Source organism: Hermetia illucens, chromosome 1, assembly GCF_905115235.1.
Source record: "Hermetia illucens chromosome 1, iHerIll2.2.curated.20191125, whole genome shotgun sequence".
In the NCBI taxonomy this organism is placed as follows: Eukaryota; Metazoa; Arthropoda; class Insecta; order Diptera; family Stratiomyidae; genus Hermetia; species Hermetia illucens.
This window is the reverse complement of record NC_051849.1, coordinates 173,235,370-173,260,673: the sequence shown is the minus strand read 5'-3', so window position 1 is coordinate 173,260,673 and position 25,304 is coordinate 173,235,370. Positions and strand designations below refer to the sequence as shown.

The following is a 25,304-nucleotide window of genomic DNA, read 5'->3' as shown; positions in this document are numbered from 1 at the left end:
ACAATGGAAGATTGTGGAATCGCTCATGAATTTCGTCGTTATATAGGCTACGGAATAGTAGGACATTCGGACCTTATTAAAACAATGTTCGTACCAGTAACATTTTGATCTGCTTGCAATTGTCCTTAAATATTTGCGAGAAAAATTGTGTCTTTGTTGTACGTTAAGAGCCAACATAAATTTTTATCCTTACCTTTGATGGGGTCCTTACTATTCCTTATTGCATATTGGTTATCTGATCATAGATGGTTGAATTTTCCCATTCATCATTACTATTACAGTATTTGCAAATGGGTGGGGGGGGGGGGGGGGATGAACCCGATGATGGAATTTTTCATTTCGTTTGTTAGTTTGAAGACCATTACCTGAGTGTGTCGGACAGATTTTCGATGATTCTTTCGCAATGTTTAAAGGGGTCATCCCGTGTGAAGGCCGTTTTTTCGCTTTTTTTAGAAATTTTTACGATTTTCTCACCATAAATTTATTAATATCTTGCACGCTCAAAGTAATTTTTCCAGCCCGATCGCACAGTTCATTATTCAAATACAGAACAATTTATACACCCGTCTCCACAAAAGGTGTTTTTCTGCTGCCACACTAGAGGGCGCTACGATCATCTTAAAGAAAAAAGTAGACGGCATTTTATCGTCGAGATTTAACTACAGTCCGCAAACTAGGATTATTAAAAAATATTAAAAGCTAAATTTTTGGTGCCGTGTTAAACTTTTTTTTGTGAATTTTGGTGTTTTTTCACGGCTTCTTTAATGAATAAAAAAACTACTGAATGAATCGCAATTATCCTAGTTTGCGGACCGTGGAAATATGTTCTAAATAAGTCGTCAAAATTTCAAAGAATTTCGTTGGATAGATTTTAAGCATTGGTGGCAGCCGATTTTCAATATGCGGTTTCGAGAAAAACGCATTTAAAAAGTAAAATGCGACTTTTAGCCATAAAATCTTAAATCATCATTAATCTGCTGTTCGTAGTCCATAAACCTTAGGTTTCTTGAAGAAACACATGTACAGCCTTGCCTTCAATTCTTCTCCTTTTAGTGAAGTCATTCGAACGTTATTCCGACCGATAAATACGCGCTTTATTACGGCGATCGACATAAATCTGTAAACATGTAACTTATTACGTGTTTAACACTATGATTTCCGAATGACTTCGAATATCAAAAAATCACTTTGCCCATATATTCTATACTATAGATATAATTGATGCCAAAAAAAAATCGACATACGGGATGACCCCCTTAATAATTTTCTTTATTTCTTTATTCTGGTAGCGGATCCTTTGAATCTAATATTTGACAGATTTCTACTCGCTTGAACAACTTCGCCGACGTTGAAGTTTCCATTGTTCAATTTGCTTATGATGACATTGTCTTTCCTTGTCTGCATTACAGCAGTATACAAACTTTACTTCGAGTTTTCTGGCAATCATGTTTATGCCAAATTTTGTGCTTGTACTTTCTTATAGATTATGAACCTGGATTTTTAAATAAACGTGATCCTTTTCCAAATTTTCGGGTTAGGTAGGTTTTGAGAACGAGGTCTGCTACACTGTAGTCTCTTATTTTCCACGGGATGTTTAAAATTGGTATCCCACATGACCGTCTCTGAGAAAACCCATGTGACAGATGGACAAACAAACAGACAGTGAGCGGATTTTAATAAGGTTTTGTCTTCCACAAATCAGACTATGCTTTGGTCATAGGAGATATACACCTAGAAGCCGGAAAAAGGGTCACTGTTGTGAATTTTTTCACGGGGACTTATTTGAAATTTCGGATTGGGGTTTTAATTATCTAAAAGTGTGCATATACATTCAAAAATATATTTAATTTTTTTCTTTTAATTTCAAAAAAATAACCGAGAATACTGGATAATTTTTGGGGCGCCGTAATAAAATCTGCATAGAAGGTACTTACTGGGTTTTCGAAAATCATCGCAAAAAAACAAAAAGATTATTAAATTAGATATTATAATCTAGTACTTCTCATGATTTATGACAAAATGGCGGACGTTTCATCAAAAATAGTGATTTTTGGACCAACAATTTGTTACTGCTTTGTTTATAATAAAAGAACTAATTAACTGCAAAAAAATTCTACGGGTAAGTACTAGATAATGGTGTATAAAATTACCAAAAAACGATGGTTTTGAGAAAATCTCGTTTGAAAATTTTAGAACGAATAACGCCCTCGTAAAATACGTTTCACTTTCTCACCTAAAATTGGCTTATTTATCGGAATATGTTTTCACTAGATATTCTGGAGACCTCAAACTTCAAGAAAATGCAGAAAAAAAGAACTAGATTTCGGCCATCTAGATGTATATCTCCCTTAATTCTGTGCAAGTGATAAGCCTACAGCTGTGGAAAAGCATGAGTACGAACACAAAATTCCAAGAGATCGAGGGGCTGATGCACAACCAACTTGACCATCGCATCCTTCTAGATTTAATAGACCCGGAGTAAATTCTGTGTAACAGGCAGGCAGAGAGATTGAGAAGCAGACAGACAGAAAAGCATTGAATAGATTTTGATTAGGTTTTATTTTATACGATACCCCAAAAACGGAAATTTTCACTTCTAACAGGAGACGAAGATTATCAACCCAAAGTATTAGCTTATCTGTATCAGCAACATCTTGCTGCTCTTTAAAGGTAATAGCTACGAACAAACTTCAACGGTCCCAATGGAAAATCATCACCATTCCTAAGTGGAGTACTTTTCAAAAATTTAAAGAAAAATCAAGAAAGAGAACATGTTGGATATTTACAATAAACAAGACGTCGAATCTCTTCTAATGAAATCGACGGAATATTTAATTTGTAATGGAAGGAGAAACGGACGAGGACTTTCCTTTTTAATACTAAGGGATAACGAACAACGAAGAAAAAAGAGGAATTTGACATTAGGGAAAAAATTAAAAATTCACAAAACAAGGTCCGATTCCAATGACATCGAAGTACTTTTTGAACTAGAAACTTAACTTTATCTCCATGATCAACCGATAAACAAAGAAAAGTTGGGAAAAACCAAGTACAATATTTATCTTGAATACAATAAGGAGAAATAGACATAATGAAAAGGAAAAATACTTGCGGAGGAGGACACAAAGATATTATAACAAAGCCAACCTCTAGTGAAGCCGAAAAGAATAATTCTATTTCGTTGTTGCTTTTTATGAAACTCTCAAACTGTTCGCAGCTGTAATCGTTCAAATTAGTGCCTTAGCAAATGCTTGCTGAAGGTTCTAATCTGCCTGGGTACGTCAAGGGATAAAAGGCGTCCTAGGATTGATTTTTATTGGATGCGACGACGAAGATCATCACCACTAACGGCGCAACACCCGGTGTCTGGTCTAGGGCGGAGTTTTTTTTAAGCTTAGATTGGGTGTGTTTGCTGCCAAAAGCTGCGCCGTGATTTATTCATCATAAGTGTTACTGGTCCTGACGTTCGACTGGAGATAGGAGAAACTTCCGATAGTTTCGGCGTTGTAGTCCTCTACCTTAATTGTTTTCACTGTTATTTATTGTTGTAGTTTCTGTTACGGGAACTTCCTCGAAAATTTTCGATTTTCGATGAAATACGCTACTTTTTCTTCAAATTTACTTTGCCTCCTCTACATGATATCCTTATAGGTCTACACACTTTTTCTAGCGATACTCGCATCTCTTCACTCCGTCGAAATAATACTTGGCATCCTTTTCTATAAAATTGAACGAAAGTGGTAGCCGCCTCAATTGAGGAAAATCTCGGCTGTTCTAATACAACTTTTGATTTAGGGAACAAAAAAGTCGGATGGAGTTAAATCCGATAAGTAAGGGAGCCGGTCAACCAATTCAAACTGTCCTTTCTATAGTTTCGCCATGGCAAATGCTAAAGTGTCAGATAGCTTTTGTTTTTTTGGGGCCGATTTCTTCTTTGCAGTCTATTGTTTTGCCTGCCCATTTATTTTTGAAACATAAGGGTCTATTCAAGTCTCGCCTACAGTAATTAATTGATAATTTTTAATGATAATCGTCGGCGCGACAATCCAATTGAATTTGGATCTTGCAGCGTGTTAAGGCACTTCATTTAAGACAAAAACAGTGCACTATATGACGACGGTGCATTGTAGGAGGTAATGTGGTCATCACCGCGCTCGCTTGTGTTTATTATCCTGATTTGACTCATTCACAGCGAAGTCGACTGACATTCTCTGATATCTTTAGCCTAAACTGTAGAAAAGATTTTTGGTCCGGGTCAGTTTTCTCATGTCTAAATCTTGATTCAATATGTGACAAACACGTTTGTTGGGCAACTTAATAGCTCTTGTTACTTCTCCAATTTTAATTTAACGGTCATTTAGCACCATTTGGTGAATTAGAACGATTTGATCATCGTTGGTTAAATGCCAAATGCTCCACAAGTTGGTACGGTTACGTTTTAGATATTCCTTATACGTTTTGCCTTCCATGCCGTATTGTCTTCCAAAAACCAATACTCGATTTTCTCCATTTTCAATGCTAAAATGCTGGCACAGACTCAATCAAATGATTGCCGCACGCAAACTATGCATGCAAAATTGCTGAAATTTAGGAGCCTTTACCATCAAATATCTCAGCTTTTTTGGACGAAATTTCCCATCTTTATGTTGATGTCGCGAACTTTTTATGATGATATGACATCTAAGCGACGAAATACACTCCTCATTGATATCTGCTCAAATAAAGTTAATAATAGCAGATTAATATATTTTTAAAATTTACTGCGAGCCCCCTTTACGCCTCTAAAAAAACACCCGGTAGTCGCCCCTTGCTTGAAATCGTTAGCGTTGTCCTCTTCCGACGTTTATAAAAGGAATTACCACGGTGGGATTTGTTGGAGCTGCTTTTCGCGACATAGTAGTACATACTCAGAGGTGTCGTGGATGTCAGACTACTGTAGGCTGGTGTGAAATTAAATCAAGGTGCTATACGATACGTAACGTTTTTGAGTTTTAATGGGAAACTGTTTTGGTTAAGGAAAATTTCAAAACAGTGAATTTCTCTGAGCAATAATATCTTGACTTCAGATATCATGCCTTATCGAATCCTTCTGCGATTGCGATTGTTCGGGGACTGTTCTGTGGGCTTACTCAATCGTATCATGCTTTTCATGGAATGCAAATTGATAATAAGGAAAGATGTTAGTTTTTATAAACATGCGGCTATATTTTTGTCGGCAATAAGAGTTGAAACATCTCCAAGAAAGTTGAATAGAAGAAGACTAAGCACAGGAGGAGGAAATCAAGCGGGGGGCACGGAATGTCATTGCGTATTTGTAGGGCATGTTGGTCAATAGCAGCTAACCAGGTTCTTTTCGCATTTCGGAATCATCGAAATTTGCAACTAAAGACGTAAATCATGTCGTTTATAATAAAATTTGGTTGCTGCAATCTTCTATGCGTTGACATCTGCACACGCTTTTATATAATTTTTTAATATCTTAGAGACCGGCTCTTTGTGATCGATTGCGCCATTTGGTTCTATCTAATGATTGCAGTCGCGAGGCTTTACTCGTAATATCCTCATTCAGTTTATCAAGTTACTGTTGTTTCGGCCGGCCCTTTGGTCGCTTACCATCAACTTCGATGTTCAGATCAATTTTGGCAAGTGAATTCTCGTTAGCGCGAATTTCATGACGATACCATCGAAGACGCCTCTCTTGCAATTTTTCCACGATCGATGCAACTCCGTATCGATCACGGATATTCTCATTTCGGATGTAATCAAAGCGTGTCATGCCACTAGCCCATCGCAACATCTTTGTCTCCATTACCGCTATCATTTATATTCAGTCAGCACCCAGAACCATAGAGGACGACAGGACGGAAAACATTGCGGCAAATTTAAATTTGAGGCGTTCGTGGATACATCGCGTCGATCACAAAGAACGCCAGTTGTGGGACGCCACTTGATCCAGGTTGCGTTAATGCATGAGGCAATTGCATAGGCGGAGATATTTAAATGGCTCAATTTTGGGGGTCATTGCCATTGACTGTGATAGTGCCTGTTTCATGGGGATCGGTCGTCAAAAATTCAGTTTTATTCAGATATTCAGATCTGAGACGGTGTCGCATGAGGCGATCATTCCATTTTTGGACAACTTAATCGCCAGGAAAACATCATCTGCATAAAGCAGTGTATAGGACGCTGAAGGTTGGATGCCCCATTTAGCAGTGTCCATAACAAGAACGAAGAGTAATGATAAACGGGCACTTCCTTAACGAACACTGACGGAAACACAAAACGGTTTTGGGACTTTACTTTTCAGATCGTGATAGAGCAATTGAACCCAGCGCACAAGTTCTTCTGGCACTAAGTACTGTCGTAAAGCACATCAGATGAGTTCGTATGGCACACGGTCAAACACTTTCTCTAGATTCAGAAATGCAATGTAAAGAGAGCCACGCTTCTCACAATATTTCCCCATGAGTACCCGCCCAGTATATATTCCGTCGGCAGTTCCGCAGTTCTTGACAAACTCGGCTTGATATACGGTTATGAACAATTTCGCGAATACGGTTGTTAAGAATGCGTTCAAAAATCTTCATGGAATGGAACCGCAAGCAAATCAAACGGTAATTTGAATATTATGCTAGACTTTTTCCTTATTGGAATTCTCCTGATGTATGTGAATTCAATGACTATCCCGGTCCCCCGAGCAGACTCGGGTCTGATCGCCCTGATTAGTCCTTTGGAGCATTCGCCTACTGCATCACGGGCAGCAAACCAATGTGTCTCCCGGTGCCACCACTGTGGAGGTTCTCCTCGGCCACTTCGTTTTGGTTCGGCCTATTGGGTTGCCGGCCCGTCTTCCTCACCGGCACTTCTGAGCACCAGTGGCACTGACAGTTAAGCCCATGAGTGTTAAAAATAGGTAACTGTCGTGGAGACTTAATCGTACGGTCCTCTTCAGACACGGATTGATTTTGTGATCACAATCAGAGCCCCGCTGAGACAAGCAACAGCGGTACCAGTCTATACCAAGTGCATGGCTTAGCATTCATACTGGTGGATGCAAGAATTACCTAAATCTCTACCGAATTAAGGAGTACGGCACCTTTCTTTGCTTCCCGTTTGGCATTCTTATAAAATTACCAATTGGCTTGCGTTTTGTCGTTGCGAAGCTAGTGGTAGAGGCATTTCTTTTTGCGGACCTTCATTTGAACATCGTAATTCCAAAGCCAAACCAAGGTTTATGAACCGTTTACCTCGGTTTGGTGATCCCGAGAGGTGCATAATCCGGTTTGTGAATTCTGTCCGATTTTTCGTCATGTGCGTAACTGAGATCAATTTTTTCTTTCTTCTCACGGAATCAGGGTCAGTGCGTTCCTCATACTGTTTAATTGTTGCCTTGATTTGCAAGACAGCAATTAACGGCCGAGGTGCGATGATCTCATAGGGAATTGGCTTCTTATGAGAATATATTCGATTTCCGTTTTATTGTTCCCAAACGTAGTAAAACGTAGAAAGATGAGACAATCATTTGATTAACCGCGACAATTAAAGTCGCCTGCCAATGGTGATATACAATATACAATAATCGTCAGGGATCACGTTACAGGATTTGGCGTCGAAATGTTGCCGGAAGGCATCCTTCTCGGCATTAGGACGATCTATCTGTTGTGCGTTTGCGGCGAACAAGTGAATAGTGCGATCAGCTCATATAATAGTAAGCTTCACTAGCCGGTCATCAAATCGTTCGACTTCTTTAATGGCGTCACAAAAACCCTCTGAGATGGCAATGCCAACATAGTATTGAGTGTGTGGACTACGAAAATAGTGAAGTTTGTAGCCATTTTTACCACGTTCGCATTCTATGTCGCAGCTTTTGGCACTAGACCGTCGGATTTCTTAGAGAGCGTAGATATCAATGTGCCTTTTCCGAAGAGTTCTTGCGAATTTTTCAGTATTTCCAGTAAGGGTGCCAATATATAGCGTACTGGAACGTATTTGGTTTGCTCGGACTAATTTACTTAAGTACTGACGCCATCCATGTGTTAGAAACTTTGCATATTTCTCGACATGACTGGGCCCCATTCTGCTGCGTCTATTGAGGTGAACGGCCTAGCATTTCGCCGAGGCTTAAAGCTCCACGCGATGATTTTGTTTTTAACCATATTGGATGCATTTTCTTGGTCGGCCTGTCGCGGGATCTGTCAGCCAGAGAGATAAGGTAGGATTTGGCATAGGTTTTTCTTCCCTGATCTCAGCATTTTATTTTTGTTTTTCTGAAGATAGTACAAAGTACGTTGCCCGCAACCCTCCTCTTGTGCCTGGTTTTGGAAGCAGCATGCTAGTAAATAACATGGGGGAGTTTATGACTGTCGATATCGTCTTAATATTATTAATATTCCTCTTCTATCATAAGCCTTGCCATATACAATTTTGGTAACTCAGAAGTAATATCCAAAAATGTTGACGTTGGTCACGTAACTGGTCTTTAAAATTAATAGTAAGTCACATGCATATTTGTATCTCGCAAATTAGTGGGTTTAATACTTCTTATATAAACTAATCAAAAAGATCTCTCATACCAAAATGATGAAGCTCTTTGTCTCAGATTCGTTCATAATAATAATTTTTAGTTGATATGAGTAACTCTTTGACAAAGCAACCTGTTTCTTGAAATAAGAAACAAACAGACCGTCGTGGAAGTATTGCTATCTTTCGATGACTGAACTTGGGCTTCTCTCTGTGCCTTTTTTGGCAATAATATAAAATTGAGAATAATCTACACAAATCTACGCATAATTACTTTTGAATGGGGTACCTGTCATTCATCATATTACATGGATTAATATTTTCGTAAATTTTTCAAAAGAGTTGAGCAATTACATGTAAATTAGCTCAGATTTTTCGAAGCGGATCAGGACAAAGAAAAGAGGCCAATCCACTTCACCTTGTCATATGCAAACGTTTTAACCTGCAGTTTCTTGGATTTCTTATCATCACTTATCGATCGATTAAAGCATTACCACAAATGATTAGTCCTCGTGTCTAAGGAAAACTAAACGGTCCGACATCAAAAACACAACTCACCACATACTAAATGATAATTTGTGCGGTTTTTTGTGAACAGTCAAGTAGCAAGACTTGGTACTTGCAACTTGTGGTAACATAGTGAAAACGTTTTCATTATTGAAAAGATGGGGTCGAGCAGAAGTGAAGATAGAAGGTGCGAAAGGTGTAGTGTTGTCTGCCGTCGTCTCCGCTGCGTCATCGTGAAACATTACAGAAGGTAATACGTACGTACAACTGATATTCGTGTTTGTGGTCAATTAGGGTCCAATGTGCGTAAAATTGTTCGGTGTATGATCGCCTTTTGCCATTTTTCCTTTACCAACTTTAAACAGTGGTTGGCTTCAGTTAACTATTTAGATACATCAAATGTGGTAGTTGGGAACGTGACTAGTAGTAGAAAGTAGGGAAAAGTATGGTGTTTTCATGACGGTGGTTTGGGTAGTAAAAATCACATCGTTGGATTGTGGAATTGCATTGACGAAGTGAATTCATTTCGAAACATAAAGAATTAGTTGACATTGCAGATATTGGCTCCTTGGATTGATTTTGATTGACCGCACGTCACGTAGCTCCCAGCAGTATTCTTTAGTCTAATTGTACAGCATTGCTCAGTTATTCTTTTATTCAGTGCTATGCTACTTTCGTTGGTCTATGTTTCAAATTTAGTTGCCTTCTTATTCAATTGAAGAGTTTATGCAGTGGTACCAGGTAGTAAACTTGGCAAGTATTCAGTCTTTCTTCTAGGATTGGTGCACATTCACTCTGTAAATAGCTTATTCCGCCCAGACCTAACCCGAAGTTAATACTCATCTAAAATACTGACAAGCAATGCGACGTCTAACCATACCACCATCTCTCCTATTGTCATCTACGTGCACATGTTAACACTTGTAAACTTGAAGACTGGCGACGGAGCACTTTTACATTTTTTAACCAGATATCACAAATGGTAATTTTAACATGGAACGAGACATACAAAGGTGCAAATGTTCAATTTTATTCACCTCTTTATGCAACGTTTAAGAAATGCATCAAGAAATATTTTTATGCAACTGACATTGCAGATAATTACAGCCTTTGGATGTTTTTTCTCGAATTGTGGCCGAAGTTTCTTCCACTATAATTCAGACACAAGCTTGATATGTCTAGTGTGAATTCGATACTGAAAGTGTGCGATGTATTGGGGATGCCTTCTGTCGCAAATTCATAAATTACTACATAAATGACTGTCATTTGAATTGAACGCAGAGTGGAATTTGCTTGGAATTTTGATATGAGCGCGGTTGAATTCCTCTTAAGACAAATTTGTTCTGTTTATTTATTATCCAACCAACAATTAAACCATATACACCGCTATACTATATATTCTACTTGTACGATTTCTTTCTATTCTAATTTACGTAGATGAAGGCAGGAGGAAATTTCGGGTCCTCTAATTTATTTCACACATTTATATCAATTAGTTGACTTGCTATCGGAAATGAGACAGTATATTCGCTTTAAACATCATTTAACCAAATATAACTTTCAAAATCACAATCCACCCTAAAATCTCAACTTTTTGTGCATTTCATCCCCTCATTTAGACATGTCACGTCTAGAGAAATCGCCGTTACTTGCCAACGGTTACAATCCGCCACCAATTAATCACATGGCATTCATGCAAATGAATCACCATCCAGGATCAGCGTTAATGAGTCCAGGAATGCCACCCCATGGAATGCATCGACCCGATTCGACCGGTGGGGCGCCTATGATTAAATCGCAGCCAGGAATGCCTGGTATGGATGCCATCGCTCGATCTGGTATTTGGGACAGTTGTCGGGCAGCTTATGAAGATATCGTCAAACATTTAGAGAGGTACGTTTATAGTCTAGTGATGCTAATTGCTTAAATGACCAAACAAATTATGTTCCTAAATGCCATTAAGTTGTTCTCATCCCTGGTCTTTGTTGCTTTTTGTAGGCTGCGAGAAGAACGAACGGAGGATAGGCCTTCGATAATTGGCGATCAAAAGGCACGAGATCTCAGCTCCAGAAATGGTGAGTGGAAATTACTTAATCTTATTACCAGTGATTTGAAATGACACGATTGCAGTCGATTATATTGGTATAATTTGCAAATTATAGCTATCCAAAGTTGTAAATAATGCACACTTATTGTTACCATGACATCATTCTTATAAATGACGAAAATTATCTAGGCGGCTCCTCTAACAGTTCTTATTTAAATTCAGTAATTTTGCAGCGTTTATATCACTCTAATGCTTTGCATATATGCATATATACGTATATGAATTCTTTTATTTTTTATGAATGGAAGATATTTTCATTAAAATGAAATGTATGAATAATGTAAGAGCAGTGGTTCGCGTTTATATATTATTAATCTGTAGAAGGATGACGGCGAGTTTCCCGCGCCTAAAAACGGGACAAATTGTACCACCTGGTCCAGGTTGGTGGTTGGATAGGGCTGACAAACCTACACAGAAAACAACTTGTTACGAAGCCACAACAGGAGTTTCGGACTGGACGGATTATACAACGACGAACCCGGCAACGACAAAGGAATAACGATTCGCGCATTTTCTCATGGCACGTGCGCTCCCTGTACAGAGATGAAACTGCTGAGCAGCTAGCCGATACCCTGTCCCAATATAGGGCTGATGTAACAGCGCTATAGGAGATGCGTTGGACAGGGACCGGTTTCCTGGAGAAGAGCCGCTACCCCGTATATTATAGTGGCCATCCAGTAAACCATGTGCTCGGAGTAGGTTTCTTAGTCATCCATAAAATGAAACCTGCTGCTATCGACTTTGAAAATATAAGCGAACGGCTATGCACTCTGCGCTTGCGAGGCAAATTTAGAAATATAAGCCTCATTAACGTTCACGCCCCTACAGAGGAGACTGCAGAGTCGGAGAAGGATACCTTCTACGAGGCAGCAGAACGAACCCTCGAAGCCTCTCCCAGATATGATATCAAAATCACACTTGGGGATTTTAACAGCCAAGTAGGGAAGGAACCCGTATTCAGGCGGTACGTTGGCTCCCATAGCTTACACGAAAATACAAACGATAACGAACTGCGGATTATTTAATTAGCAGTGTCACACGAAATGATTATTGGAAGTACCTGGTTTGTGCGGAAAGCGGTCCACAAACATACATGGGCCTCTCCAGATGGGACTACTTTCAACTAAATTGACCACGTGTTGATCGAACGCCGCCACCTCTCAGCCTTCATGAATGTCAGAACACATTGGGGGCCAACATAGACTCGGATCACTATCTCGTTAGCATGGGGTTCCGAGCTCGAATAACAACACCACCCAGAATCCCCTCTGACAATCAAGTGAGAGTTAACACTGAAGCCATTCACAACACAGCCCTCCGCGGTACCTATAAGAGGGAAATGGATGCCGCAATAACCGCAGCCAACAGAGGATATGGAGATGAAGCATCAACAAATGATCTTCACAACCACCTGAAGAACGTTATCATGGATACGGCCACAAAGATGCTTGCTCCCAGCCGCAAAAAGAGTCGGAACAGCTGGTTTGACGATGAATGTAATCAACGAACGCGGGCACGCGCAGAGACTTATCACGAACTCCGTCGAGTGGAGAAGCGATGGAACCGATGGAAAAAGGAAGCCTGGGAGAACCAACAAGTCTGTGAACTAGAAAAGTACAGGGAGCAACCACGCCAGGCGCGCAAGTTTTACCAACAAGTCGGCAGGATGAATCCTTATACACCTCGATGCTCATCCTGCCGAGACAATGAGGGAAATTTGATTTCCGACAGAATGGGCGTATTGGAGCGATTGGTTGAGTACTTTGATGAGCTATTGAACAACCAGAACATCGGTGAGTTGGATGTCCCGACAACTGAAGACGACGGACAATTACTGCCACCATCAAGTATAGTAGAAACAGTCCGTGAAATTCATCGGCTAAAGAAATAAGTCGCCAGGAGCCGATGGAATTATAGCCGAATTAGTTAAAAATGGAAGCGACCAGTTACACCAAGTGGTTCATCAACTTGTGCTCAAGATATGGGACAGCGAATCAATGCCTGACGATTGGCAATGAGGCATTATCTGTATCATACATAAAAAGGAAGATATCACACAGTGCATATGCCCAGAACATCATTGGCCCATACCAAAGAAGCTTTACTCCAGGCAAATCAACAACATGAGAGAATTCGGTGTGCCGTCGAAACTGATAAGGCTGACTAGGCTGACCCTGACCAATGTGCGAGGCCGGATAAAAGCAGCAGGATCATTCTCAAGATCATTCGACATCAACAACGGTCGACGACAAGGGAATGCTCTATCATGCGTCCTCTTTAATCTGGCCCTCAAGAAAGTGATCCGCGATGTTGAGGAAAATGCGACGGGTACGATCCTCTTTAAGTCCACCCAACTACTGGCCTATGCTGACGATATCGACATCATGGGAAGAACCACCCGAGACGTATAAACTGCCTTCATCCAGATCGAGCAGGCGGCACGAGATCTTGGGCTGCACATCAATGAAGGCGAGGCAAGACAAGTACCAACCAACCAACAACATCAAACCGCACTGGTCAAACGGGAAGAATAAAGATACTTTGAGACCGTTGATAATTTCTCCTATCTAGGGTCGAAAATCAAAACCGATAACAGCTACGTTGATGAAATCCGCGCACGGTTGTTGTCAGCCAACAGAGCCTATTTCAGCTTACAAAAACTGTTCCGCTCGATACGTCTCACCATAGGGTCAAAGCCCTTACTGTACAAGACAATGATTTTCCCAGTCCTCATGTATTCCTCGGAAACTTGGGTTCTTAGCAAGAAAAATTGCGAACTTTTGACCGCGTTCGAGAGAGGAATCTTCCGAAGAATTTTTGACCCCCTGCATGAGGATGGACCATTCCGTAGCCTACACAATGACGAAATCTATAAGCGATGCCATGACCGTCCGGTTGTGGATGAAATCCGGCTCAATAGGTTACGGTGGGCAGGTCACTTAGTCCGTATGGATGAGGTTGATCCCACCCGGAAAGTCTATAAGGGCAATATCTATGGTAGAAAAAAAGACGAGGCAGACCCTGCCTAAGATGTAGCGATGGCGTAGGTCAGGACGTCAGACAGCTTTTAGGGATATCGAATTGGTGAACCTCTGCGCAAAGACGGGATGTCTAACGAAAACAGTCAACAATCTCTCAGAACACAGAAAAGATGCAGTTGATAGGTACTCCCAGTTTACTCTGCGTGAACTGACGGAGAAACTGGGTAGTAGGCATTGGGAAAATGAAGCTGATTTAAAAAATTCCCAATTACTGTTATGTTGTCCAGGATTTGTTTTAGCGGACCATGAACTAATCCGGGACGAATGTTGCCAAAGCAAATTAACCCACAGGCACATTGACAATAATTCATTGGTGATTCGGTAGATGAAAGTGAATTTTACATGCCTTACAGGAAATTGCGAGGCAACTCGCTAATTGCTCTCAGCGGGTATAAGTGACCAATATACATAGCTCCAGTTTTTTCTGTCTTTCATCACATTCGTGAAATCCGAGGATAACCAGGTCGGAGATGGAGAAAACAATTTACGAATGCAAGAAGCGTCATCGTCTGGGAGATAACATTCAGTTACATAACATATTATATGCATTTGATTACAAAGATAAAGAAATTTCACACCAGAATGAAAACTTCGATGTGGTTTCCGAGGAAGCTTTCACTAGTGCTGTGTCGTTGGTCATCAACGAATCATTTATATCTGAGAAATTAGCCAAAGGACTGCACGCCAAAAAGCGAGGAAAGCGTTATGTCAACAAAATTCATGAATTAGTAAACCCTTTATTCAGGTTGAGTTAGATTAGAGCAGCACATCAACGTAGTGAGCTTTTTGTGACAACATGAAACTCACCAACGCTGAGACGGTGCGCAAAGTTTAAGTCCAACGAACAATCTGGTTCTCGATGGTGTATGTAATAACGTTTGTAAAACGAAACCTTATTAAAAACGGTTCAATATCTGTCCGTCTGTCTGTCTGTCTGTCACATGCTCTTTTCTCAGAACCGACTATAAGTTGAGATTCAAGGGAGGTCCCCATACTTGCAAAAGGAGGGAGTCTAATTTTTTTTCACAAAATATAGCTTGTTTGACTTTTGTTACAAAGGCGGAGAGTGGGAGGGGTCGAAAGTTACCGATTCTCAGAAACTACCTAACCGAAAAATCTGAAAAAATAATGAAGCTGCTTCTGTACGATGTACAGGGCTGAAAATACTCTCAACATCGATATCTGGTCAAATTAAGTTAATAATAGTATATTACTTTATTTTTGGGTAAATTGAGTAAAAACTCCCCTTAAGTTTATCCTCGAGTACTATAGATTGTAGTATGAAGCATGTTATCCCCAAGTTTGATCAAAGTTGACTTTCCGCTGAAATTTACTGCAACTAAATATCAATACCATACTAAAGTGAGTAGTCTGACATGCTAAATGCATACACATAATAGGGGACGTATAAATGGAATGCCGAGCTTCCTGTTTCCCGAATTGTTGGATTATGGGAAAAGTACTTAATCAAGTTATATGTAGTCTACTATAGACTGATCTTCATGGTTTAAAGTCTGGGGTGCTTATCAGATAGACAGGTTTCCATAGGGTTCAACCATGAGTGCTATCAAACTTGTTACTGGTTAGGGTGAAAATGAAATTCACTATAAGGTATTGCCAAAAAATCTAGCATAGTGATTACCTTGAATGTGAGGCATGGATTCAATTCGGCAATTGCATCTTAATAAGGAGCTCTCCGACCAGTTCACTCAATCGTCTGGCTTAACTTATCGATAGTTATCTGGAGAAAGAAGACTTCGGAATGGCGTCTTCAGTACCCAAAGAGCATGTTCTTTCACGAGTACTTCACATAGTTTTGCGTTAGACCCGTCGGTGCGAAATACCATGTATAATAATCTCCTTAACCTTTCGGTGGTTTTGGATGCCATGATAGTGGGACGACGACATAACAATGATTATGGTTATAGAACATTATGTTGAGTTGGCTACATATGAAACGATGGCTGAAGAATGCTGGATCCGCACTCGTGATTGGTGGTCATAGTTAAAGAGGGGAGCTTCATGCTGCTATATGCAGTAACATTGTTAGGAGCTTCCCTGTTTACCGCATACAGCCTTACCGAAAGACTGTGTTAGGAACATATTTTACCTATAGGACGTACACCCTTGCTGGGATGGTGCCGATTGATATTCTGAATGATACGAGGTGAGCACATAGATGGCGCTACCAGTATTAAAACCATATGATTTTTAGTTAATCGTAACGTTTAAAAGACACGGGTATAAATTTGACAGTTGTCATATTATTAATTTGTGGGATGTGGGCATTTTGAGTTGGTTTGTGATGAAAGGGCCAGTTTTTTTTTACCGACGAACGTGGAAAGAGAAGGACCGTAAAGTAGGTGGAAACAATGAAACTATCGATGTGAATAATACTGTTGGATCTCTAATGCATATACTGCCTATATCTGAATACATTCCAATTTGACAATTCGCCTAATTGTCCTGGTTGCAATGATGTCCCGAACGTTTTTCTTTTTATTCAGATCGATAGCTGAAAGATAAAGGGATGGAGCAATAGGTAGGACGTAAGTATTGGAAGAAGTGCTTGCGAGCAATAAATACGATTAATAAAATGGCAGGGCGCATTGAGTAGAAGTTGTGGAATGCAGAAGAGACTGGGAGGGCAAAGTTTTGTGTGCAGTTCGTGGGTGAAAAGAGAGTCTTAGAATGTCTAGGTATATAGGTGTATATGTTTCAAGTAGAGGGGATAAATTTGTAGAGGTTTTTATCAAATTCATTGAAGTCATCGGAGACAAAAATAATGCAGAAAACCTTCTCACTGCAGTAATCCTTTCCGCTTTACGCTTTACGATACAATGGAAGTAATTTTTTATCTCGATAGATTTCGCAAGCTTTATCAGCATTTTTTTGACATACATTGATGCTGTTTTCTTTGAAGCTGTTTTACTGGTTTCTAAATGTTGCGTACCCTTTACTGCATACGTTTTATCTTCAATCTACTGCTTAGTACAGCTGCTTGATATCTGCAGCTTGCTACGGATGTTCATTTTATATTTATTGTTATATCACTATTAAAAATTCTGGGATACTTGACATGTAATCGACTGCAATCCATATACATATTTAAAAAATGTCTTGATTTCAATTATGTTAGTGATTTTCCGATACGTAGGATCTCCGAATCGGCAAAGTCCTGTTTTGAATTTATCGAAATCTGCTGGTGATCATGGTAGTAATGGTGATGTTAGCGATCGTAGTGAAGTAAATTCTGCACCACAGTCAATACGAGAAGACGAGAACCTTAGTGATGACAATATTTCTGAATCGGAAGGGCATAATGAAAAGGAAGAAGGTGAATATTAATATTTTTTTTTTCGAATTACAACTTAGTGAATAAGAGTAAAGAATTATAAAAAAAGTTTAGGAACGAGGATTTGATTATGTTTTCTGAAACTGTTTTTTCTTCTTTGTGTTTGAAAATTTCGTTTCATAAAGTAGACATGAGTGATACCGAACGTGATCTTTCACAACCGCATTCAATGGCAACACCCAATTCAGAAACGCAGCGTGCCCTAAACTATTCAACCTTAGCTGCAACAGCTGCGGCAGCAGCAGTCAGTACAGGATCCGGTGGCGGTTTACCGAGTCCTGGCGACAACCCAGAGCAGCAAAGCACTTCATCGACTGAGACGCTCCTTCGAAATATTCAAAGTTTATTGAAAGTAGCTGCGGATAATGCACGACAACAAGAACGACAAATTAGTTATGAAAAGGGTAAGTGTTTTAAATTGAAGGTCTTCTTTCATATGATACATGTATTTCATAATTGAGATGGAGACTTAAAACACGGGCTACATCATTGTTGACATATGCAGTTGATTCTGCAAGCTCTATCTGAAAATAAGTAGGAGAAAGTATTTTCTGTTGGCTAAGGTTTTATTTGATATTGCTAGGAAAGCAAAAATGAAAGGCCTTCACTAAAAATGGAAATATGCTCACACAAAGATTTAAATTCATAAATTCAGCTTATTTAATAATAATTAACTTCAACCATTCGGTATCGTTTAATTTCTTTGCAGCTGAACTTAAAATGGATGTTCTGCGAGAACGAGAAGTTAAGGACTCCTTGGATCGCCAGCTCATAGAAGAAAGGAAATTAAGAGGTGAGTTCATGAGCCCTTAGACAATTGAATTAGTGGTAGATGGTGCTATATGGTTGGGATTTTTCGGTTACTTAAATCAAGGCTTGAGAAACAAGCTTTTAGCCCCTGCGATATACACAAGAAAGAATAGATGACGCATTTTGCTGTCATAGCTAAATCCAGTCTCTACTCACACTACATTCCAAATCAATCAACTTTTCTACATATATTATTCGAAGTCCGTAACAGTTCAACAGTTTGAAAGCTAATACACCCGCTTACTGTTCATTAACTCCAGAAAATTCGCCTTCGTTCATTGTTTATATCATTTCAAATATGTTCGTTGTCATTTATTGTCATATTAGTTCTGTTTTGTGCGCCGAGTCTTGATTTATTCAAATGAACTGAGCTGGAATAAATTGCATATTTATTCCAAATGACATATGCATTTAGTAGAACAAGAAGAAAAAAGAAAGGATTTTAAATGTCTCAAATGTTACAGAAAAACGAACAGAAGGCCACGACGCCAAGGAAGCCAGGAAAACCAAAACGAACCATACGTTACTTGGTATTATCGTATTGCGTCTACATGTGGTACTGTAGGACTGACTCTGTGTTCTCCTTGTCGATTCAATTTCATTCAAGAAATCCGAGTAGTATTTTTCAATGTTTGTCAAATTAAATTTGAATTTGATCCATTCGATCTCTAGTTATTTGTGCTGATCATTTTGGGCTTTATATTACGCGCCATGCGGGAAGTGCAGAGAAGCAAAAAATGTCAATTCATTGGAAATATTGCTCGATATTGAGATATTGAATATTAGCAAAGATATCAAATTTTACTGCTCAGATCAAATATCTGGATCTGTTTTTGGGGAGGTTTGGTTTTTTTTTATTAGAGATGGTGACAGCTTGAAGTATAAAGCGCCATATGGGGAAAGGGATATTTCTTAGGTTCAGTTTTTCTACATATTTGGCTGAAACAAATTCATTAAGAAACCTTTTTCAAGCTATGATTTCCAAATAAATGGAGGATGAAGGTAAATAATACCGGAGACAATACGAATATGCCTATAAGTATAAAGTGGGTCATTCACTAATTTGATGAGGATTTTCACTACCAATTTAGGGATTTAATGAAGGAGTAGGAAGTTCTTGAGCAAGCTCGCATGCAAGGTTCAGAGGAGTACTTCGGCACTATTATGAGCTTGTATCTTACCTACCCAATAGGTTCTAGGATTTTTCAAGGGAAACGTTGATTCATGCCAGATGTGAGATAAAAGTATTTTATTTTAAATTTTCTAGATAGTGCAGTCTGTGACTTATACACTTCTTTCATAGCAGCGTTCCACAATGATTCCTCCTTCCTCCTTCCACTGGAAGTTGGAATGGAAACTTCAGTATTATTAAATCCTACTCACCGTATCTTCCTGAACTTTCTCTCTTCAATTCTGCTCACTTCGCGAAAGCAAGCGGGAAGTTATTGCGTGATCTACTCAATCCAAAAGTTGTAAGATAATTAGTATCGCATTCTTTGTCAATGAATGTGACACTACAACAAGTCGATTTTGCGCGGAAAAAAGAAGGATTTATATAATTGCGACATATTGTAGGCGCCAAATATAAATGTGTCCAGGTGGCTCTATGGTTAGCGTTAGGCTATCGTAGGGTCACGGTTTGAATCCCACTGGCGACAGTGGGATTTGCATCGTGGATTGGATTATCGCCACATGAACTCATTTAGTATGCTCTACGACAATACCTAGTGCCAGAAGAACTCATTCGTTGTGTTTAATTGTTCTAGCACGATACGGAAAGTAAAGTTCGACGTGGGGCGGGTGTATCAGCATCGCTCCATGTTGGTGTTGCTTTTGGTGTTCACCAAGGGAGCGTCCTCCCACCACTCCCTTTTAAGAGCCTGTGTAAAGCAGAATCTTATTAAAATCGGTTTACTGTCTGCCTGTCCGTCTGTTTGTCACACGCATTTTTCTCGGAAACGGTTATAGCGATTGACACCAAACCCCGTGGGAAAGTGGGAATTGTGAGCCCTTACGCATCCAGTGAGTTACATCATTTTACGTCAAATTTAAGGGGGGTGTAAATTTTCTTTTCATCAGATATAGTCATGTGGGGTATCAAACGAAAGGTCACCTCATGCAACACGATCGCAAGTTGAATCTGAATAAAATTGAATTTTTGACCACCGATACCCATGAAACGAGCACCTCGAGACTCCATCCAGATCAGGTCTTTGATTGAACAAAATGATGAATTCGATCACGAAGAGCCGCCTCAGCTTGTGAATGGGGCAACTTTTAGTCGCTTGTAGTTTGCAATACCATACCATATTCGAAGTAAACCCTACAGGCATTTTTGTAATGCTGTGTGGATCATGGATTAGGCAGGTAGAGTTGCAACATAATTGCGAGAACTATTTTTATGTAACCTTTGGTATCTGTGCATAAAGCTGTTACACTTCTCCAAATCTTATTTTGAAAGAGTTCGAGAATGTGTTTCCGCAAACTTCTCTTTGATGCCTATGATTACTGATGATAGAAACCCAAGGAAATGCAAGGTGGCTTTTTCATTGTGAGCGCTGCGATGGTGCACAACATGTTTTACCACTTTATTTAGGCTTTTACCCACAGATTTCACTAGGTAATTGTATTACAGCTTTTCCCAAGCCTGAAAGGTCAAAAAGGAGGAGGCTGTCAAGCTGGCCAGCGAATGGGATGATCCACCAAAGTGTCATTTAGGTGTGCCTAAATCGAATATTCGCCCAGCGAGAGCTTTTTGCGAAAAAAATGTGACTCAATGTTGAGATGATACTTATTGGCCGGGAGAAAATACACTTCTAGTGGAATACTGAACTGCCTATGTTTCGCTTGACCGACTATCCAGGAGAGCACTTATCCAAAGAGCGATAGATAAAACTTAATAAGAGGATAAGAATACGCCTATAAAGAAATCTAAACAAACATCAAGTTACTTATTTAGTATGGTAAGGGAGACTCTTTAAAGAATTCTGTTCAGAGATGAATTTAAGTTTTTGGTGGGTCTCAAGAGGGATGTAATATGGTCATTCAAAACCAACCGCGCGATCTAGTGAACTAAATCATCACTATTTAGAGGTTACTGCTTCGGAAAGTGAGAGATTGTGACTACCAAAAGAGATTTTTTCGGTAAAAGTAGTATTCCTAGTAATCAGGAAAGAGCTACTGGATACCTGCATTACGATATGGGGAAGCAAAACTTCAGGACTAACCCAATAAGGCGTTCCACAGCGTAAAAAGCATGCGGAGCAGAGGAAAGCGAACCATTCTTTTGCCGTTGTATATCTTCTAAGTACTCTGGAGAAAATGCTAAAGCAAGCAATGACTGCTCTGGCTAGTTAATGACCTGGTGATAGTTGATTGTTTTGGTTGACTTTTAAGATTAGTAGTCTGATTTTCGTGCTAAGATCCATTGAAACCATAAAATTGGTTGCCTATTTGGTTGAAAAAATTCTTCTCGGGCCTAAATTTTTCTCGGTGACTCGGAATAGAGGTTGAAAAAAATAACTAAAGCAAAATGAATAATGGTGAAACCCGCAAAATTTTCACCCCAGTCCCGAATAGAGATGCTCAAGAAAGAAATAAGCATGAATGCACATCACTGAGCCACTCAGTCCTGCCTTGGCAATCTTTGGGAATGCCACCACAACCACCATTTGTAAAATTCAGGTAGTTATTGGCATTTTGAAAGCAAAAGACGTTAAATCGGTTAAAAATTATCATCAATTGAGATGGTGAGTTAAGCATGGGTGCTGCAAACGTTTCTGAGTTATAGGTAAACTTTTTAGTCGGTCATATTAAAATTTATGACGAAGACTATTAATTTTCAACGAAACAATCGCCATAAATATTCATGTTAATGAGGTTTCCCGAGACTTTATTCAGAGGATTTTGATGCGAGTCCTGATGAAAGCTCAACAACGGTAAATGGGATGAGTCCTCCCGCGAATGTCACCAAAGCAACAATCACGCAACCTGCGATATTTCAGCGGCTAAAACAAGAAAAATTCACAAACCCAATTGCAATCAATCGTGCCAGCTCTATCTAAAATCAGTATTTTTGGTAGTATGTTTTCCAGCGTTTACTTTTTTTCGACTTCTAACTAAATAGAAGATCCCAATTTCGGCTTCACGATTAAATCTGAAAGAAATCAAATGGACGAATCTCTACCATTTCGAATCGATCCAATGCAAACAGCTTATTCTCGCTTCGGAAAGGCATGTAATCTAGTTTCGTAGACTGTTTGCTGCGTCCCACGTCAATGTAGTTTGACGTTGGCCTTTGCAGACTTTGGTAGCTCGGCTCACATTCTAGCATGGAGATTAAGTAAAAGTGGCCGACTCCCGGGCTGGATATCACGTGAAAGTGTAACTGCCTGAAAAGAGTGTTTCCACTTTTAGGCACCGGGAAAGGCTAATTTACTTGGCTAAGCAATATGCTTTACATGGAGTTGACATTACACTGCATAGACAAACCTAAGGTAATAAATGTGAAGTCGGTAATGAATGAATGATGAGTACGGCTGATGAGACGGTAATTTTGCATTAAAGGTTATTAACTACGAGGCCAGAGCTAGCTGTCTGAAGTTCAAAATTTTTCTGGGTCTCTATCCACTTTTCTCAGGGCACGGTGATCACGGGCTGATGATGAACCTTGTGCACGAATCCAAACACACCCTTTTGCCGACTTAAATTGGGCAAGAATAGCGGGGGGAGAAGGGGTGGAAGTTACGGTCCTGGTATCGATAACTTAGTGAAGTAAGAGATAGTTGCAGACAATGAGGCTATTGTTTTTCGGAAGTGTCAGACTGCGTGGTTGTACTTACTAGGTCAATTTTGAACATATCTTAGCATTAACTCGACGGTTAACATTTAGTGAGGCGGTAACTATTTAGGTAAACTCTACCCAATTGGTAATTCCATAAGTGGGTTAAAGAGGGTAATGGATTCCCCATCGGGATTGCGTAAGGTCTGATTAATGATATTCTTCATGTGTGACTGTAGGTTTGTCTTACAGGACGTTGCGTGTCGTTAAGGTTTGGGGAATCATAAATTATAAAAGCAGCTTTCACCTCACCATCATCAGGAATCTTTGCGCGTTTACACATTAGTGGTGAACCATTCGTCACAAGGCTTCACCTCCATAGTCTTCGTGGGTTGAAATCCATGAACCTCCTAGCCTTAAGGAGGACTATGTTTCGAAATGTGCATCATTGATGATGAGATGATGAAAATTACACAAATCCAAAACTTTCCAACAGCCACCGTAATTTTATCTACCCAACTTAGACGAGAAAAGGGAGAAAAAGGGGTTACTCCCGGAGCCAGAGTGGAGGTTTTAATGAAAGAAGAGTTGTTTTGGCTGACGGACGTGATGGTTTAATGGATCACGTCATATTTCTTCAAACAATTCGACTACTTTGATGACATCAGTCTCTCTCAACGAATTTTCGATTTTAACACACAGACCATTGCACTCTTTTTACTTACAGTAGTGAGTAGAACATTGCGGTTACAATTGATTTGTATATCTAGGGATCATTGCTTCTGCCGACGGCTGCACCGAATTCGATGTTTCTTTAGGCATTAACCCGCTTTGCTGTTTTATCCAAGATGGAGAAATGCTGTTATCTCAAGTTGAGGTTGTTCTGCGTCAATATCCTTGCTGCTATAAGGGAGCAGCACATGGAAAGTACCTGTCATAGTAATTTGGAAACCTCCAGCTTTTAATTCATGTCTGCGGATGGATGAGAGTTTTACTCTTTTACTCACTACGAGCACTATTTTGATGTTCTAGTTTTGTCTAATGTATGCAATATAAAACATAAAAACTTTATAAAGTGCTAGCCTAGTTCTCGATAAGAAAGGGCTTTAATTTTTTTCCAAACAATCAAAAACAAAACAAAAAGGTTTCCTAATAAACCATGAGATTTGCAATCTCATTATTAGTCAAATTCTGGGAGCGAACGATAGCTCTGCCTCGTTTTTAGCCAAGGTCATCTTGTGGTCGGATTTTGGCTACTCAAAGACATATTCCTCTTTCTCCAATGGCTTGACAGACGAAATCGACCCTTGACCGCAAAGATAATCTAGCTTAGTACAAATGTTACAAAAAGTGAAGCTTAAATGGACCACGATAATAGCATATTCTGGTTCTAAATTGCGTTTTTGGACAGTTGAATTAAATACGACCTAATTCTTTTCAACGGTATTTGTTTTGCTTAGTGGTTCAGAGTAACTCCACAAAATTAATAAGCCCAACGCGGCTTTCCTTTATGAAATAAGTTTTATTATCACTTAGTCAATGCCTGTAGTTCAAAGCTCAATATCCTTAGTATCCTTCAAAAGGCTTCCAATTTTTGTGTTTGTCTTGCGGCTTCAGGGCACCCAAAGCGAATGTTTTCCAAAAATTTCTCAAAACTTGGGTATTTCGATCTAGAAGTTGAGAGGTCCGAACTGGTCAAAAGTGTCCCTCATTGGTTGTGTATTGAATGGAAACTCCATTTTATTCATCCGTGGAGCACTGTTTTTTATCTCTCATTGTTGTAGAAAGAAGTTGATTTACGTAAGTATTTGATTGGAATCATGGAGGTATTTGGTCGGTTATAAGATCTGGCCGTCCACAAGACTTAATTGTCCGCCGATGTTTGGAATTGTGTGTGTGTGTGTATGATGAGGGAAAAGCTACAACTTCTGAGCACTCAGGCCGTATTGGCCCATTATACTTGCCACCCCCGTCGAACGGAATATTCCGGATTCGTTAACGTATCGCAGGATTTCCGTTAGTGGATGCTACCCGTCGGCACCAACGAGAACGTCGGCACCAACGATCTGATGCCTGATGCGTCCATAGGCGGGGCATTCACATAGGAAATGCTCCGTGGATTCCGCTTCCTCATTACAGGAGGGACACGTATTATCTTGAGTAATTCCTATTCTGAACATATGC

The 25,304-nt window shown here is 39.7% G+C and overlaps 1 protein-coding gene across 18 annotated transcripts in view; it reads left to right on the top strand.

The window, feature by feature from the left end:
- The window catches only part of LOC119646678 (dachshund homolog 1), a 92,128-nt gene that overhangs the window by 63,525 nt on the left and 3,299 nt on the right, over positions 1–25,304 (top strand). For 9 of the 18 annotated variants that reach the window (XM_038047224.1, XM_038047223.1, XM_038047222.1 and 6 more), the window contains 5 exons: positions 10,647–10,920; positions 11,026–11,102; positions 17,315–17,512; positions 17,656–17,934; positions 18,240–18,323. In XM_038047224.1, coding sequence (XP_037903152.1) covers positions 10,647–10,920; positions 11,026–11,102; positions 17,315–17,512; positions 17,656–17,934; positions 18,240–18,323 — 912 coding nt within the window. The remainder of the gene's footprint in view (positions 1–10,646; positions 10,921–11,025; positions 11,103–17,314; positions 17,513–17,655; positions 17,935–18,239; positions 18,324–25,304) is intronic. The other 9 variants (XM_038047231.1, XM_038047229.1, XM_038047226.1 and 6 more) reach the window with 3 other exon arrangements.